At 43.4% G+C, this 15,300-nt stretch overlaps 1 protein-coding gene across 1 annotated transcript; it reads left to right on the top strand.

Moving 5' to 3' along the window:
• The first annotated feature begins 2,358 nt into the window (after nt 1–2,358).
• Nucleotides 2,359–14,458, top strand: rorca (RAR-related orphan receptor C a). The gene is made up of 10 exons (XM_085447951.1): nt 2,359–2,662; nt 7,821–7,906; nt 8,014–8,155; nt 8,273–8,713; nt 8,820–8,941; nt 9,602–9,734; nt 10,063–10,170; nt 10,341–10,451; nt 11,191–11,303; nt 11,426–14,458. The coding sequence occupies exons 1-10, from the start codon at nt 2,656–2,658 to the stop codon at nt 11,585–11,587; spliced, it is 1,425 nt and encodes a 474-aa protein (XP_085304077.1). The 5' UTR covers nt 2,359–2,655; the 3' UTR covers nt 11,588–14,458.
• Nucleotides 14,459–15,300: the final 842 nt, after the last annotated feature.

Here is a 15,300-nt window from a genome sequence, read left to right as displayed (position 1 = left end):
ATCTCGCCCACGCCTGCAAATCAGTTATTTACATCAGAGCTGTTATTAATCGTTTTGGTGTGCTGTACGGTGCCGGGGTGTTTCTGCTGCGCTGTACACACACCTACTTCAACAAACACAAAAGGGAATCACAACAGGAATGAAAATGCATGTCATGCACAGAAGCACAGCTAAGCACACCCTACATCCCTCGCTTTCCCTCCTGATGTCTTTCTTTCTTTTATAACTACACTACACAAACACTGTGGTCAGTTCATTAGTCTGTATTTTATGGTTAAAAGATTTGCTCTCAGCTGCTTCCCAAGTCCAACATTTAGCCCGGATTTCCCCATATCAGGAAACGCAAAACAAAACAAAATGCAGCACAACAACCTGTGCTCACACTTAATTCCTCTAGCCAGATTAGTGTTTGTTAATCCTGTGATGTAATTAAGCTCTCTTGCAATGTATCCAAGTAAAAGGTAAGCTGAGCACAATCTTCATGTATATAAACATATCTATATATCTATATATCTATATCTATATATATATATATGGGTGTTTAGTTTGCAAATGGAGTACCACATTCTTTCAGCTAGAACATACTAAAGTAAATGGAGTGTTGTTTGTGTGACTATTCTTACTGACTTCTGTATTTACACAAGAAGTGTTTACCATTTAACACATTTTCATTCATAGAATTTATAACTATGCTAAAAACAGTTTTAACATGCATGCAGATGTCACAGCGCTGCAGTATATTTAAAGACAAAATGTTTTTCAGCCTATTATGGGTCACTTTAACAGCCATGAAGAATAAATAGATTTTCAATGTCACATGTCATCATCTCTGCTGTCAGGATCTTTACATCTCGCCTGTATGTAAGGTTTTTATGGAGGTCTAGCTTGTAGGTCCAATTTTAGGCTGGACAGACTTTGCCAGTTTGTTCTTAATGATGTGATGTGTGATCATTATTTTGTATTTTGGCTTTCATTAGTGGTTTTTAAAAATACAAATGATTTGGGGACACCAGCCTGGAGCAAAAGCAAAAACTTCTGTGAAAAAATAGTCCAATTTGGACTATTTTTTCACTTAATGCTTTCCATTGATGCTGAATTAAAGTAACACACAGTATGTGGGGGTTGGGGCTGAGGCTGCTCTGTCAGCCAGCGCTGCCTTCTTCATCAGGATGGGGAACTTCACAGACTGGAATATCATAAAGGAGACTTCACTACTAGCTGACTAGAAGACCAGCATTCCCCAAGCATCACATGAGGCAAACTGGCTTCTGTGTGTCCAGCCTGGGCATTTCTGGTCCCTGTACATCTGTAGAGAGGCCTTGGTTTGCAATGCCAGCAGTACGTAAGAATGAGCTTCTTCTGAAGGGTATCTGCCCTCTCCCATAGAGGCAGGGTGAGGAGCTTGGTGGTCTGAGGTACCAGAGTAGAGCTGCTACTCCTCCACATCCAGAGGAGCCAGCTGAGGTCATATGGGAATTTAAATGGAAAGGGACTGGTTCTTATCTAGTGCTTTCCTCAGAGCCCTATGCAACATGCCTCCTTCATAAAGGCACTTCCCATATGGAAAAGAAATAGTAAAAACATATATGATTTACTCATGAAAGTGGCCAATTTCTCATTACTTTCATATATCTTTTTAGTATGTATACAAAACATACAAGTTTCATTATATAATTTGTATAGTTTTCACTCTTGTATGCTTTTCATACAAGTTTCATACAAGACAGATAAAAACTTTATAAGATTTATATATATCTTTTCCATATGGGTTGGACTGGAACAAACGACCAACCTTCCAATTAGTGGATGACTGACTCTGCCTCCTGGGTTACAGCCATCTGACCAGGATCACCCCTGAACACCTCCCAGGAGAAGTGTTTGGGTCATGTCCTTCCAGGAAGAGGCCCCAGGACAGACCCAGGATTACATCGCTCCAGCATATCCTGCATGGATGGCTGGTTATGCTGCTTTACTTTAAATTACGACTGAAAACTATATTAAAAAATAAATATATGTATATGTGTATATATATATATATATATATATGTGTGTGTGTGTGTGTGTGTGTGTGTGTGTCATTATTTATATACCTAATAAAGCTGTGATAGTTTGAGTTTTTGTGTTTGCTGCTCTCTGAGTGTTCTCACACTCAATGATGGGGGGGTCTTGGGGGTCTCGGGGCCTCCCTGGCAGTCTGCGCGTGCCGCAGGTCTGCAGGAGGAGAGTAAACAGTTCCCACGCTGGTCTGCTGCCGGTCTGAAGTGACACACTGCCACACTTTCCCACGCACGCGAGAGCCTCCTTAAAGCGCGAGGGGGAGGGGGAGCGCGCGTCAGCTCTCTGGGCACGAGGCGGGCGGGCCGCGGGATGAGGATCATGTGTAGTCCACGCGCCGAAACTAGGTTAGAGCGAACCGCGCAGCAGAGAGGAGCAGAGCGCAGAGCAGGCCTGGAGTTTCCCGCAAACAGAACGCACATAGCGGAGGCGTGCTGTCACACACTTGCGGGTTACGGATCCATATGAGGAGTCGTTGTTGTGACGGTTTCCAGCGGCTCCGGTGTGGAGCGAGTAAGTGCGCGTTGCTGTCACAGTTCCTTGGCTTCATTTCCACGCGGACATTTATGACCCCAACAGTCGGTTAGACCCACGGCAGACATGAGAGGTGAGGTTTCTTTTCTTACTATGGAAAACGTGACTTTTGGGTGTATTTGCGTGTTTGTTCGTGCGCTAGCGGCCGCAGAAAGTTTCCGACTACGCGCAGCTGATCGGACGTGAAGTTACCAGCTGTCACTTCAAAGACTGCCAGGCTCGTTTGCACACTTTTGACACAAAGAGTGAAAAATATAATTTTAAAAAGAGGGTCGTGTTAAACATAGATTATGGCCGTGAGCGCGGATCCGAGCAGGGATTCGTGATTAGAGGAAATCTAATCTGCGAGCGGCTCCGGTTATGTAAGAGGCAGGGAGGAGGAGGAGAGCGGAGTGATTCGTGGCTGCACAAAAACCTGCAGCCAGGATTGTTTACGTTATTTCCAGCATCAGCTCTCAGTGATTATTAACCTTCCTACTGTTTATACTTACAGACACGCTTTAGAAGTAGTTTTACTGTTAACATGTTAGAGCTGCCTGCTGTGTGATACAGTTTACTACTACTACTACTAATAATAATGATAATAATATGGAGGTTGTTTGAGTTTCTCTTTTGTCCCGGTGTTTCCTATAATTCATAAATCAGAGAGTTTTGTGTTTTCAGACTCGGTTTTTCTGTGAAAGAGAGAGAGGAGGTGCTCCATTGACCTAGTTCTGTCATTGAGGATTACGGCGCGTGCGTGAGAGCGCGTGCGTGTACACCGATACTGTTGTCAGATTAATAAAACACAGTCGATCATTTCCTTCAGGGATGTTTTCATCGGATGGGAGCTGAGCTGGGACAGCCTGCTGTCTTTAAAGATTCAGTTTTCTTCAAAGTTGCAGATAAAATAATGGGACACAAACGCGTCTCCTCCTCTCATGTGCGTGTTGTGTTTGGAGTTGACTTTGCCCGTTTCAAATGGCTTTTGCGATGCTGGACCATCATGCACACCGCTGTGACAGGCAGGATATGGACACAGCAGGGTTACAAGACACAGCCACTCACAACACAAATGTAAGCTAGATCTTAAAGTGCACTTGAATTTGGCCTTTTCCAGAGTCATGAGTGTAACTGAGTTTGAGGCGGGTGGGTGCAGAGAGTTTCATACTCGGTGCCGCTGCATTTGAGCTCAGTTACCCGCCCCCCAATCAAAGGCACGGTGGCAGTAAAGAGGGACGCCGTCTCTGCTGTCCAAGGACACTGCTGTGCTGAGCTCAGCATCAAAGCCACTATCTGTGGGCTGTGCAGCCTTGGGGAAGTTCACAGCAAGTTACTGTATGTGTCAAGGTGCCCTTTGTGTCTGACAACTGCATGCTAAGATTCCAGTCCTCTTATCTAAAGCTTTAACTCTTCGTGTAACCTGCAGGCTGCTGTGTGAGCACAGTGTGACAGCTCTGTGTGTGTTATGACTGCACTTCATTCTGCAGTCACTGTGTTAAAAATATCATTTTGTTCTCTTTAACATTTGTTTAGAGTAAAAAGTATCATAATCCATTATCATTTGATAGGTGTGCTAATACACGATAAGCATTTCTGTGAAAGCAGATAACAGACATGCGAACAGACGTAAAGAGATTTTAATTCAAGGTGACTGTGATTGTTTCTGCACAGTCCTGAATTTGTTCCTGCTGTTTGCAGCAGCGAGCGCGATTACATGCTGGGAAGCGAATTCCTCAGTCCGTCTTTGCTTGTGTTGCACAGGCCCACTTGGGTTTGAGCTTGGAGTAGCGCGCACACACACACACACAGCCAGCTGAATGCACTTTATCTTTTCTGATCAATGGTGCGGGATTACAGAGACCCGCTTTCTCGGCAGACGCAGCACTGTGCTCAGCATATAATTATTTAATACAAGGCAAACAAAAAAGTAGAATGAAGGCGTGCAAATATTTATATTAAGGCAATCACTTTAAATGTTTAATTGTTAGCAGTGTAATACAGCCAGTGTAAAAACGTGAAGAGAAACACCCTTTTAATCTGGCGAGGCTGACGTGTGCAGACAGGCTTGTGTACGGCACATTGTGTATATGCACTGACGTGGCTGGCTTCCAGTGATAGGCTGGTTATACTTCAAGCCAGATGTGTCTCATTACATTTGTCTGAAAATCTGAGATAATTAGAAGAAAAAGTGTACTGTGGGAGTGTGACATCCTCTGTGTGCAATAAAATGTTTCATTTCACCGCAGATCAATCTATTACGCTTGCAGCACATTTTTAAAATGTTCGGGGTTAGTGTCAGGCCACACTGTGCTCCATAGGTAGGTCAGTGGGAGGAGAAGAAGAGAAAAGGCAATCATTACTCCTCATCTACCGGAGCTGTACAGAAAACAGGTGGCCACTGGGGCCCTCAATGGGAAACCTGTAGAAAGTGGGTAATTGAATAACCTGGCTGCAGCAAGCTCTTCAATGGCAACCAGTCCTCATGCTATGTTGCACAAAACCATATGCCGTGCTATACCACGCATGCCCCGGATACCCGTTCGATTATGGGTTAAGTGTACAATATGTCAGGTAAATGTAAAGTCTAGGGCAAATAGGACCTTGGACGGTATTTGATTAGCTGGGATAAGAGGGCAAAGTCTGCCTCGCTCACTGTTTACAGCGCTGACAAAGAAAGAAGTGTTGAGTAACTGGCACAAAAGAGACTTTTACATGAAAACCTCTTTGAATTGGAAGGTTTCAAAGGCCGTAAACCTGATGGAAGAATAATTCTTTTTGAATTGGAGGTTCCAACAGGTAGCACAGCCACAGGTAGCACAGCCTGTGAGGTAAAAGTTTACATATTTGAGCTCGATCAAGCTTCACTTATACAGCTGGTGTCAGTTAGTACTGAAGCCACTGATCACTGAGCTAATATTAGGTTCTAATGTGACTGTGTCTAAAAACACACAGATTTCTGGGCTTAAACATACAATCTGGCATTGAAACAAAGAGGAGTTTCTTTGTTTGGTCCTGGAACAAAAATGAATGCTGAGAAATAAACAGGGCGAGAATAAAGACGCTCTTGTTCAGACCCGTCCTGCACAGCAACATGTTTACAAATCACAGCAGCGTGTGTTAGCCTTTAGGGCTTGGCATGATTAATCTACAGGCTGGTATTTACACAAAATCAAGTGTACTTATGTGCAGCATTTTAGTTTATGCAACATTTATTGGTTTATTTGGCAAAGAGCCCCTGAGAGCAGGGGAAATCTCTGCACAGCCACTCTGCACCAGGGTAAAAATAGATTTATGGCCAAGCTCAAAGTCAGATGCGATTTCACTCAAACACCTGACATGCTGTAACAAGTTAAGACCTACTATTTGCTGCGTCTGCCTGCGTTTTACTGTACGACATGCTGCTGGAAATAAGTTGGATATTTGTGTCTTCAGTCTAGTCTCCTTCTATAATCAAATGTTACACCCTTGTCTTTCTAAACCAGAAGCAGGAATCCACCCCGCCTGTACTTAAAGACCGAGTCAGATCTGATTCCACCTTAAAACCTGCCAGAAGCAGGATTGTGTTCCTTGCAGGCTGCCAGCGCAGGCGCCTCCCCTCCACTGAATGGGAAACTGTGTCAGTGGAGCAGCTCTTGTTTGCTGAGCTTGGCTGTGCCGCTCAGCTGACTGGCAGGTGAGGCTGCGACTCACAGGCCTGACTTCTCCCTCGAAAGCCAATAGGAGCGCAGGAGGGTGTGGGACTTTCGTCACACTGTTGCCGGGACAACCACCTTTGAATGAGTTCGTTCGTGGAATGCAGCCAGATGCAGTTATATAACAGGCTGAAGGGCGGGGTAAGGCTCTGAGGGGGGAGCGATAAAGGGAGCAGTGGAGAATGGGACTTTTTTTTTTCCATTGCCTTTTATTTATTTATATCCCACACTTACGTTTCAGTGTCTAGCTCGTTCTAGATAAACCAGATCCTTAAAGATATGTCACCTGTGCTGCACACAAAACTTCTCTATAAGGCAAAAATAAGGGGAAATTAATGAGGCAATAAGTCAAGATTTGCAGGATGTCAGTCACCGATCCGTCTAATTTAGCCTCAGTGTGTGACGCAGGTCTCTCCCCACGCAGAGTGACTCATGAAATTTATTGGTTGTGAGTGGTTTAAATCAGCCCCTTCAGAAAACAGCAATTTTCTCAAAAGCTCTGAAGACCAGTTAAATCCTTTTGTGTGATTTACCGGTTACCTAATGCCCCTTGTGACCCAGCAAAGGTGGTTTAGTGGATTGTTTGGTGCGGCTGAGAGCCCTAGAAAAATGGGATTTTGCACACAGCATACACGGCGACAGTCAGCGTGGCAGTAATAGCTGCTGTTTACCCGCTAACATTGTGTTCAACCTGGAGGAAAAGCTACAGAGCAAGAAAGAGCTGTGAAACTTTATAACCCAGGGCCTCAGCTAATGCAATTGACCTGCTATTCTGGGCTCGAAGGAGGCCCGGCTACTTAGATAAACAACATAATGAAAAGAACAGCCTGTTCCTCGGTAAGAAGGCTCAGGCTTTCAGTGAACTCCACGGGTGTACTGTGTACGTTTCTTTTGTGTTCCTTCTCCTCCTAACATAATCACAAATGTGTCTCATCTTCATCCGCTGCATTTCAAATATCGTGCCGCAAAGATGATGCAATGCCAGTTTCTGTGAGGAAAAGTGCGCCAAAAAGTCTCCTATGCACGGCCGCCACTCGATCTCAAAAAGCTGAGCGTTATGTCAGCCTGGAGTAAAGGCCTGACAATACCTGCATTCAGCATGACTGCCCTAAAAAGCAGACTCTGTTCTGGGTTTTCTGCAGAGGATTGAATCCGCTTTCATTTTCATTGAAACTTACTGATATTTTTATTATAAATGTGACCAATTCGATTTTGCCAGTAAAATCATAAAGAAAAAAACGTTTCTGACAGTTAAAAGCAGATATAAATAATTGATCAACTCTTGTTTTAATAAAAGGTCCAAAAAATATTGAGAAACGCCGCGAGCAGAGCAACAGGTTTGCTGAAAACAGGTTAACGTTTCAGGCGTCGCCCCCGCTGAGAGATTTTAACGATGAACGAGTGATGGATTACGTCCTTTTTATGTTTTGTGTTTTATGTGTACTCTGTATAAATTGTATCATATTTCTGTTATTGTCACATTTGTTCTGATGAATCTGTACCTGTGAATGTGGATTTCATAGTTTCTCGTTTTTCTGCACTTGTCTCTCTCTGCAGCTCAAATAGAAGTCATTCCCTGTAAAATCTGTGGGGACAAATCATCAGGGATTCACTATGGTGTCATCACCTGTGAAGGCTGCAAGGTGAGCAACATTCATCAGCAGTTGGTTTAAAAACAGGAAGAGCTGATCTTTAGAAAGTGTCGATGCGTTTTGTCAGATGCGCCCCTCACGTCTGCTTTTGTTTGCAGGGTTTCTTTCGGCGCAGCCAGCAGAACAATGCCATGTACTCGTGCTCGCGACAGAGGAACTGCCTAATCGACCGGACCAACCGTAACCGCTGTCAACACTGCAGGCTGCAGAAGTGTCTCGCTCTGGGCATGAGCCGCGATGGTGAGTTCGCTTACAAGATCTGTATTTAATTCACTCCAGTTTTCGCCCATCACAGTGGTGAGACGCTAACGCTTGTTTTACCGAGACCTTTAAATGTTTCGTTTTTCCCCACTGCAGCTGTAAAGTTTGGTCGAATGTCCAAAAAGCAGCGTGACAGCCTGTACGCAGAGGTCCAGAAGCACCAGCAGTCCCAGGAGTGCGGAGGGATTGGTTCCCGCGAGGAGAAGAGCGACACGGCTGACCATGGCCGTACCTACAGGAGAGGCTCCAGCGCCACGCTCAGCGATCTGGACGACATCACAACGCTGCCGGAGGGGCTGCTTTTTGACCTGCCGCTGACCCCGGACGATGGCGGAGGAGACTACTGTAACCTGGATATGATGGGAGGAAGTGCAGGCAGCGGCTCCTCCTCGCAGAGCTCCCCAGAGCAGACCAGCTTGGACTTTGGTGACGGAAACCACAGCATCAAGCATGAGTACCAGCTGCTGCATGACTCTGGACTCTTCTCACACGCCATCTTCAACCCGCTGCCTGACGGCTGCTCCCTGCTCGAGATAGGTCAGCATCAAACCCTCTAATAAGACGTTCATGAATATTAGAAACCTCTCGAATGCTCTTGCAAATCTAAAAACAGAAACTAAAGTAAGACTTTCTTTTGGTTCAGAGCGCGTTGCCCAGAATGTGGTCAAGTCCCACATCGAGACGAACCAGTACACCTCGGAGGAGCTCAAGAGAATGGCGTGGACCTTGTACAGCCCAGAAGAGACCCGCTCATACCAGACCAAGGTAAACTTTAGACAGATTATTGCTGACAAATTTGCTGCTGACCTAAACGAGTGCAGAGTCATTTTTGAGGGTTTTTTGTTGCTGCTGCGAGTCCAACTGTAAACTTGCAGAAGTTGGTGAAACTGTAAAACAGAGTAACACAACACAGCTGGTATCGTGCGCACCATTCCAGCCGCCGTTGTGCGTTTACATTGTTTTCCCTGGAAATCAGTCACACGGCCTCCGTGCAAATTGTGAAAGTCAGCGAGCGACTGTTTGTTGAGAAACAGTGAGACTTTATGACTTTATAATTAGCTAATCTGACACAGTGGGACAAAAATGATGTGCAGCGTGATTCCAGCTTGTTAATCCTACTCTGTAAACTCACACTGTCCTTTACAAGGTTATCAAAGGAATGCTTTCAGTTTTTACAAAGCGCAGAAATCAGAGGTACGACTTGTTGGAATGTTCCTTTCTTCGTTGTCGCTTTAATCTGAACATTCGTACAGGAAGGCCACAGATGGACACTGCAGATTCACACGAGATGCGTGAAATACTTTAAACCACACTGTACGACCGAAACCCCCCCCCAAAAAACTGTAACCATGCCAAACAACTTGTTTAATGTCTCATGTGTTGCTTTAATCCGATGGCCTTCCTGTGTTTGTCTTTCTCTTGCAGTCAGCTGAGGCGATTTGGCAACAGTGTGCCGTTCACATCACCAATGCAATCCAGTATGTGGTGGAGTTTGCTAAGCGCATCTCTGGCTTCATGGACCTCTGTCAGAATGATCAGATTATCCTCCTCAAAGCAGGTCAGTACATGACACACACAAACACAAACGCTTTATTTTAGCTCTCTCAGATCAGAACATCGCAGCTCAAAGTGGTCCCATTGCATTTTAAATCAATATAATTTATGTGTAGTTTTGTGTAAATCTAAATCTTCGCCTTTGTGTATTGTTGTAGTAGAGCATCTTTACTGGAAATGTTGTTGTTGTTATTAATGTGTCAGTCACATGTGGGATTATTTGAAAAATGAAATAAACCGAACATGTGACTGTGGTAACTGGTTTTATCGTGTTTGATCTCTGCTCAGTATGAATGTGTTTATCCTGAATGGCTTTTTGTTTGTGTCAATAGGCTGCATGGACGTCCTGCTCATCCGCATGTGTCGGGCCTACAACCCCATCAATAATACAATGCTCTTTGATGGAAAATTCTCCACTCCTCAGCTTTTCAAAGCTCTTGGTGAGTCCACACGTTTACGGTCTCTTCCTGGCTTGCTAGTTTTCTCTCCAAACAACTTTTATGAAGGGAAGAGCGGAGGATTTTAGGTCATTTTTAAATTGTTTACCGTTCTCATCACAGCCACTAGATTTTTGTTCTGATGCCATTTTTTTCCCTCTCTGTCCCCGAAGGCTGTGACGACCTTGTGAATGCGGTGTTTGACTTGGCTAAAAGCCTGAGCCGTATACAGATGTCTGACGAGGAGATTGCTCTTTTCAGTGCTGCTGTGCTGCTCTCGCCAGGTGAGATGACAGGAAATCACCCACTCACACATGCTAAACTGGTGTAACTGATATTCGGTGCGTCCGAGTACCACCTTGATGCTCTGGTTTTGTTTTTCTAATGCACGTAGAAGGGTCAGTACAGGTTTTCTGCCTGGGATCTGTAAACTTATAAACCTTTTTGTTGGGGATTGATTGCTTGATTGATTGAAGCTTCCCTGTTTTGTTTTTTTTACCTTAAAAATGAATGAACCTGTCCGGATGTCCTACAAATGTAGCATAAGAACTGTGTCTGCATGCTGGGTTTGAACAGGTTTCAATGCAGTTCAAATTTACCTCACAGTACTAGCGCTCACAAGATATTTATAAACCCCATAATTTGCTAAATGTTCTGGCACAAGCTGAAAACTACTGTTGGCCTTTTACCAAAGCATACTATTGATGAATGAATGATTCATCTTCACCCCTACCTTGCAGCCCGCCTACATCATCATTGTATCATAGTATAAAAGTGAAACTGAAACCATGGCGACTGTGGTTAAATTGTGGATGTTTAACAGTCAATAAAAGCTCACGTTTTGGAAAAAGGTGTGCAGTCCTGTAAAACACAGACAGTTATATATATACTTTTTTTTTTATAGCAAAACAATATAAAACTACTTGTAAAAAGCTTCATGTTTTGTTTATATGTAGTTACACATTTAAAACTTACTGGGTTCAGATCCAAACAATGACCCGATGTGACTGCCTTCTCTTTCAGACCGACCCTGGCTGACGGATGTTCAGAAGATCCAGAAGTTGCAGGAGAAGGTTTACGTGGCTCTGCAGCGCTGCTTACAGCGACAGGGAACATCAGAGGAGAAACTGGCTAAGGTACAAAGCCTGCTGCAGCTCCTGTATCACCATTATTTTGGCTAAAACACCCTAATATTTTAACATTTACTGGAAGTTGTGTCCACTTTAAATCCTTAATCTTTTCTACATTTCTCTTCTAGATGGTGTCTAAGCTTCCCACGATGAGGTCCATTTGCAACCTTCACATTGACAAACTGGAGTTTTTCCGTCTGGTTCACCCAGAGACGGCGTATACGTTCCCTCCTCTGTATAGGGAGGTTTTTGGCAGTGAACTCACCTTCCCAGACTCCACAGAGGGCTAGGGCTATTTAGCTAAGTGCTGTGAGTCATATAGTGACACTGAGGTGCAGGGAGAGGAAGATTCAAATGTGGCAACCAGCTGAAGGAACACCAGCCAGCAGCTCAATGACAATCCTGCATGCTACGCTTTAGCGCACACTCCTCTCACCTCTGGCTCTCACTGCTCTGCGAGCCAGTCCTTTAAACCTAACACGACAGGAAGTGCTGCTGGGTAATCCATGCACTTTACCTCCTTTTAGGGAGTTAAAGGAACTATTCAAAAGTAGCCTACGCTCTTTGTATTCTCAAAATTATTTTTCTATAAGACCTTAAACCTCTCGTTAGGTTGAGTTCTTTTCTAATAAATTGGACTCTCGCCGCTCTCACAGTTCCTGTAAGCTATTGTTGAATGTACCTCCCGTTCCCTGAACCATTCAGCACAGCCCTGCGCTTGATATAGAATGTACATACCTAAAATCCTCACCTACTTTGTGGAGATTTGCAGTAACGATGCCTGTTTCCATCGTCAGTCTAGTAACTGTTAATTGTTTCTTTAAGTATTTTTGGTAGCACCCATATTTTTTCAGTTTTCTAACATATGAACAAACTGTTTAAAGGGACCATGATCAAACTCTCGAGCAGACAGAGTTTTTAAACTGTGTGGGTCATGGGCGAACATTTAGCGTCTCTGTTGCCAAGCACTTGGAAAGTCTTGCACACGGAGTACAAAACTTAGCGTTTACGCTGAAAATGTCGTAGGTATTTTTATGAGCACACCCTCAGACACTGACGTAAGTGATCTCTCTATTTTTTTTTTAATCTAATCAGTGACCTCAGTCCTATTACCTTTTCCCTTTGCGAATGCCACTTAGAGAGACGCACACAGAGCTATTGTGGGTCTTTCGGAGAGAGACAGGCTGTTGCTGAGATGTAAAAATGTAAACTAGCACTTACGAGTCCTCCTTAGAATCAAAAAATGACCTCTGGGCACGAGATGTTACGGGTTCGCGCTCATGCTAAACCAGTGAGAAACACTAAATAAACCCTCCCGCTGCCCAGAGTCCAGCCCCCGAGAGGTTATCGTGCCCCCCGGAGGATCCCCTCCTTACCGTCGCCACCCACAGGTTCAAAAGACTCGGGATTAAAGAAAGCTCTTGAATGTGACAGTTAGTGTATCACCACCAGTATGGTTGGAGGTAGGTGGATGGTGGTGTTAGAAGATTTCCTTTCTGCTCAGGTCCTCGCCGCTGTGGGGTCGGGCAGGCGTTCTGATCAGAGAATTCACCCTTCTGTTTCTTGTTCTCCACTCCTTTACTACCTCACCCTTTTCAAACACTACATGGCACAGCAAAGGGTTGACAGAGCCATCAGCTACCCCCCTGAGTTATTATTTCTGCTTCGTATTAGAAATCAGCAATTAGTGCTAAAATCTGAACACCAGTGCTAACTGTTTCAAAATGTACTGTGTTTTTGCTTAAAACTGGACAGGAAATGAGTGCAAATGACCTGCTGGATGTGCTTGCCCTGAGGACATCCTCTCCGATTGTCAGAGCAACTCATGCCCTTAGGTCCAGGAAGCCCGGGATAGATACAGATCTATCTTGAATCCTGGAGACGCACTCTGCAGACAGAGGGTGCGTCTTCATAGCTGGGGAATGTATTGGACTTGTGTAGAAACAAAGGAGCATCCATTCTGCCAATATCCTAAAAAGGCTGTGAAGAAATTGTAATTCTAAGTTCTATTTCGAGCATTTTTTAAGACAATCACGCGACAGATGTTGGATGTCTGCTTTTGTGTAAAAATGTAAGCCAGGTTTGCTCTGCACTGCTGGGACAGTGCTCTTCACCATACACTATATTTTGTCAGCTAGTATGAAGGGGGTGTTACTGTTGTCTTGGTACTTAAGACAGAGGCATTGTGGGATTGTGCAATGTTGTCTTTCCCATCGTTCTCAGTACATTGAGCTGTTTTTTTGCCGTGTACTATAGCTAATATTTTCATAAGCACTTTGACTAAGTTGACCTTGCGGCACAGCAAGTAACGCTATTTATAATGTAATGTACCAAATACACAGCCACCTTCTTTTCAGATCGGCTGAAAATGGCCGAACGGCATTTAGAGATTGTAACAAAGTGCAATACTTTGTGCGTCGAGCCTGAAAACGCTAGACGCGCTAACTTCATAAGATTGAGTATATTTTGTGAGGTTGCAGGCCTAAAGTCTGTCCGGGGGGCAGTAGTTACGCTCTGCACTCGCATTTCTGTTTAGAGTCACTCAGGGAGATAGCTGGGCTCTCTGTCCTACAGTGTCTGCAGTCAGTCTAGCTAGCAAGACACCTTGCACCAACATAGAAGACCTTTAAACCTTGATCACTGTGTACAGTACATGTTCTTGTGAATGTTTGATTACAGAAGTATCAAAGATTTTACCCCTGTCTAATATCATTATTGCAAAATGTTTTTTTTGAGTTGTAGATTAAATAGGATATATATAAATATATATATCTACATATAAATATAAAAGATGGATTATAATCTCGGATTCTTGTGTTGGTTTTGTTGTGATCTTTCATTTCTAAATTTTTATCCTTTTATGTGCTTGTTTCTCATCGGTTTAGTGTCCTTTTGTCTTGGAGAGATGTAATTCTATTTTTTTTAAAGAGCGTTTTTAAACATGTCGCCCTAAACTTTCACTTTGTCATGATCCTTCTGTTTATATTTTCACTCTATTTTAAGATTATAACTATGAAATCAATATAGATTTTAATATGGAATAATTTATGACATGTCATGAATATAAAGCCCTTTAGGGTTTAACACAGTGAAGTGTTATTGCACAATGGTGATACTATATGTGGATTTAAGAATGTAATAAAAGTGTTTTTGCAATTAAAAAGAAAGTTTGTTGTGATTTTGTGTTTTGGTGACAAGCTGCTGGTAAGAAAATTGCTTCTTTGTTAAGTTTTTGGTTGGGTTAGTTGTTGGGTGGCTTAACAAACTAAACATTCTTCTGAAAATGCTCAGGTCCAAGGACTGGGCTCAAAGTAGCTGATGTGGAAAGAGAAGCTTTGAAAGCCGTGCAGGGGGCTGGAGAACTACAGCTGAAGACCAGTTTAAAAACTTTTAAAAAAGAAAGTCAACCTCCTTAGAAGCAAAATAGAAAGCAAAGTGCAATAATGTTTAAGAGGCATCTCCTCAGCTGTGTTTCATGAGCTGGAAGATGTTTACACTGTTCTGTATTTTGTAGAGTAGGTGATGGAAAAATGTGCACCACAAACAAAGAACTGATATAATACAGAGCTTTACATAATGACCCAGGGTTTAATGTAGGCTGTAGGTCAAAGGGCACGACCAACGCACCAAACGTGCAGCAGAGAAATCATTAACAATTCCAACTTCCCAGTTATCCATGTTTAGATTTTGGCACGTCTTAATTCCTGTAACTCTCTGTCGGTCAACCCTGCACATATGGAAAAGATATATATAAATCTTATAGAGTTTGTATCTGTCTTGTGTGAAACTTGTATGAAAAGCATATAAGTGTGAAAACAGATATAAGACCCCTTGAAAAATTATATAATGAAACTTGTGTCCCACCTGCAACTTGTCCGAAATTCAGCTATAAGGCTCCTGACGGTTACCAGAGAGAGTATTACTCGGATACTTGCATCTTTACATTGGCTGCCAGTTAAGTACAGAGTCGATTTCAAGGTTCTGTTATTTGTTTTTAAAGCTC

This window comes from Copadichromis virginalis, linkage group LG23 (genome assembly GCF_057382275.1).
Source record: "Copadichromis virginalis isolate Kocher_CV1m ecotype Utaka linkage group LG23, C_Virginalis_male_GT1.1, whole genome shotgun sequence".
NCBI lineage: Eukaryota > Metazoa > Chordata > Actinopteri > Cichliformes > Cichlidae > Copadichromis > Copadichromis virginalis.
This window is presented reverse-complemented; position numbering and strand designations above follow the sequence as displayed.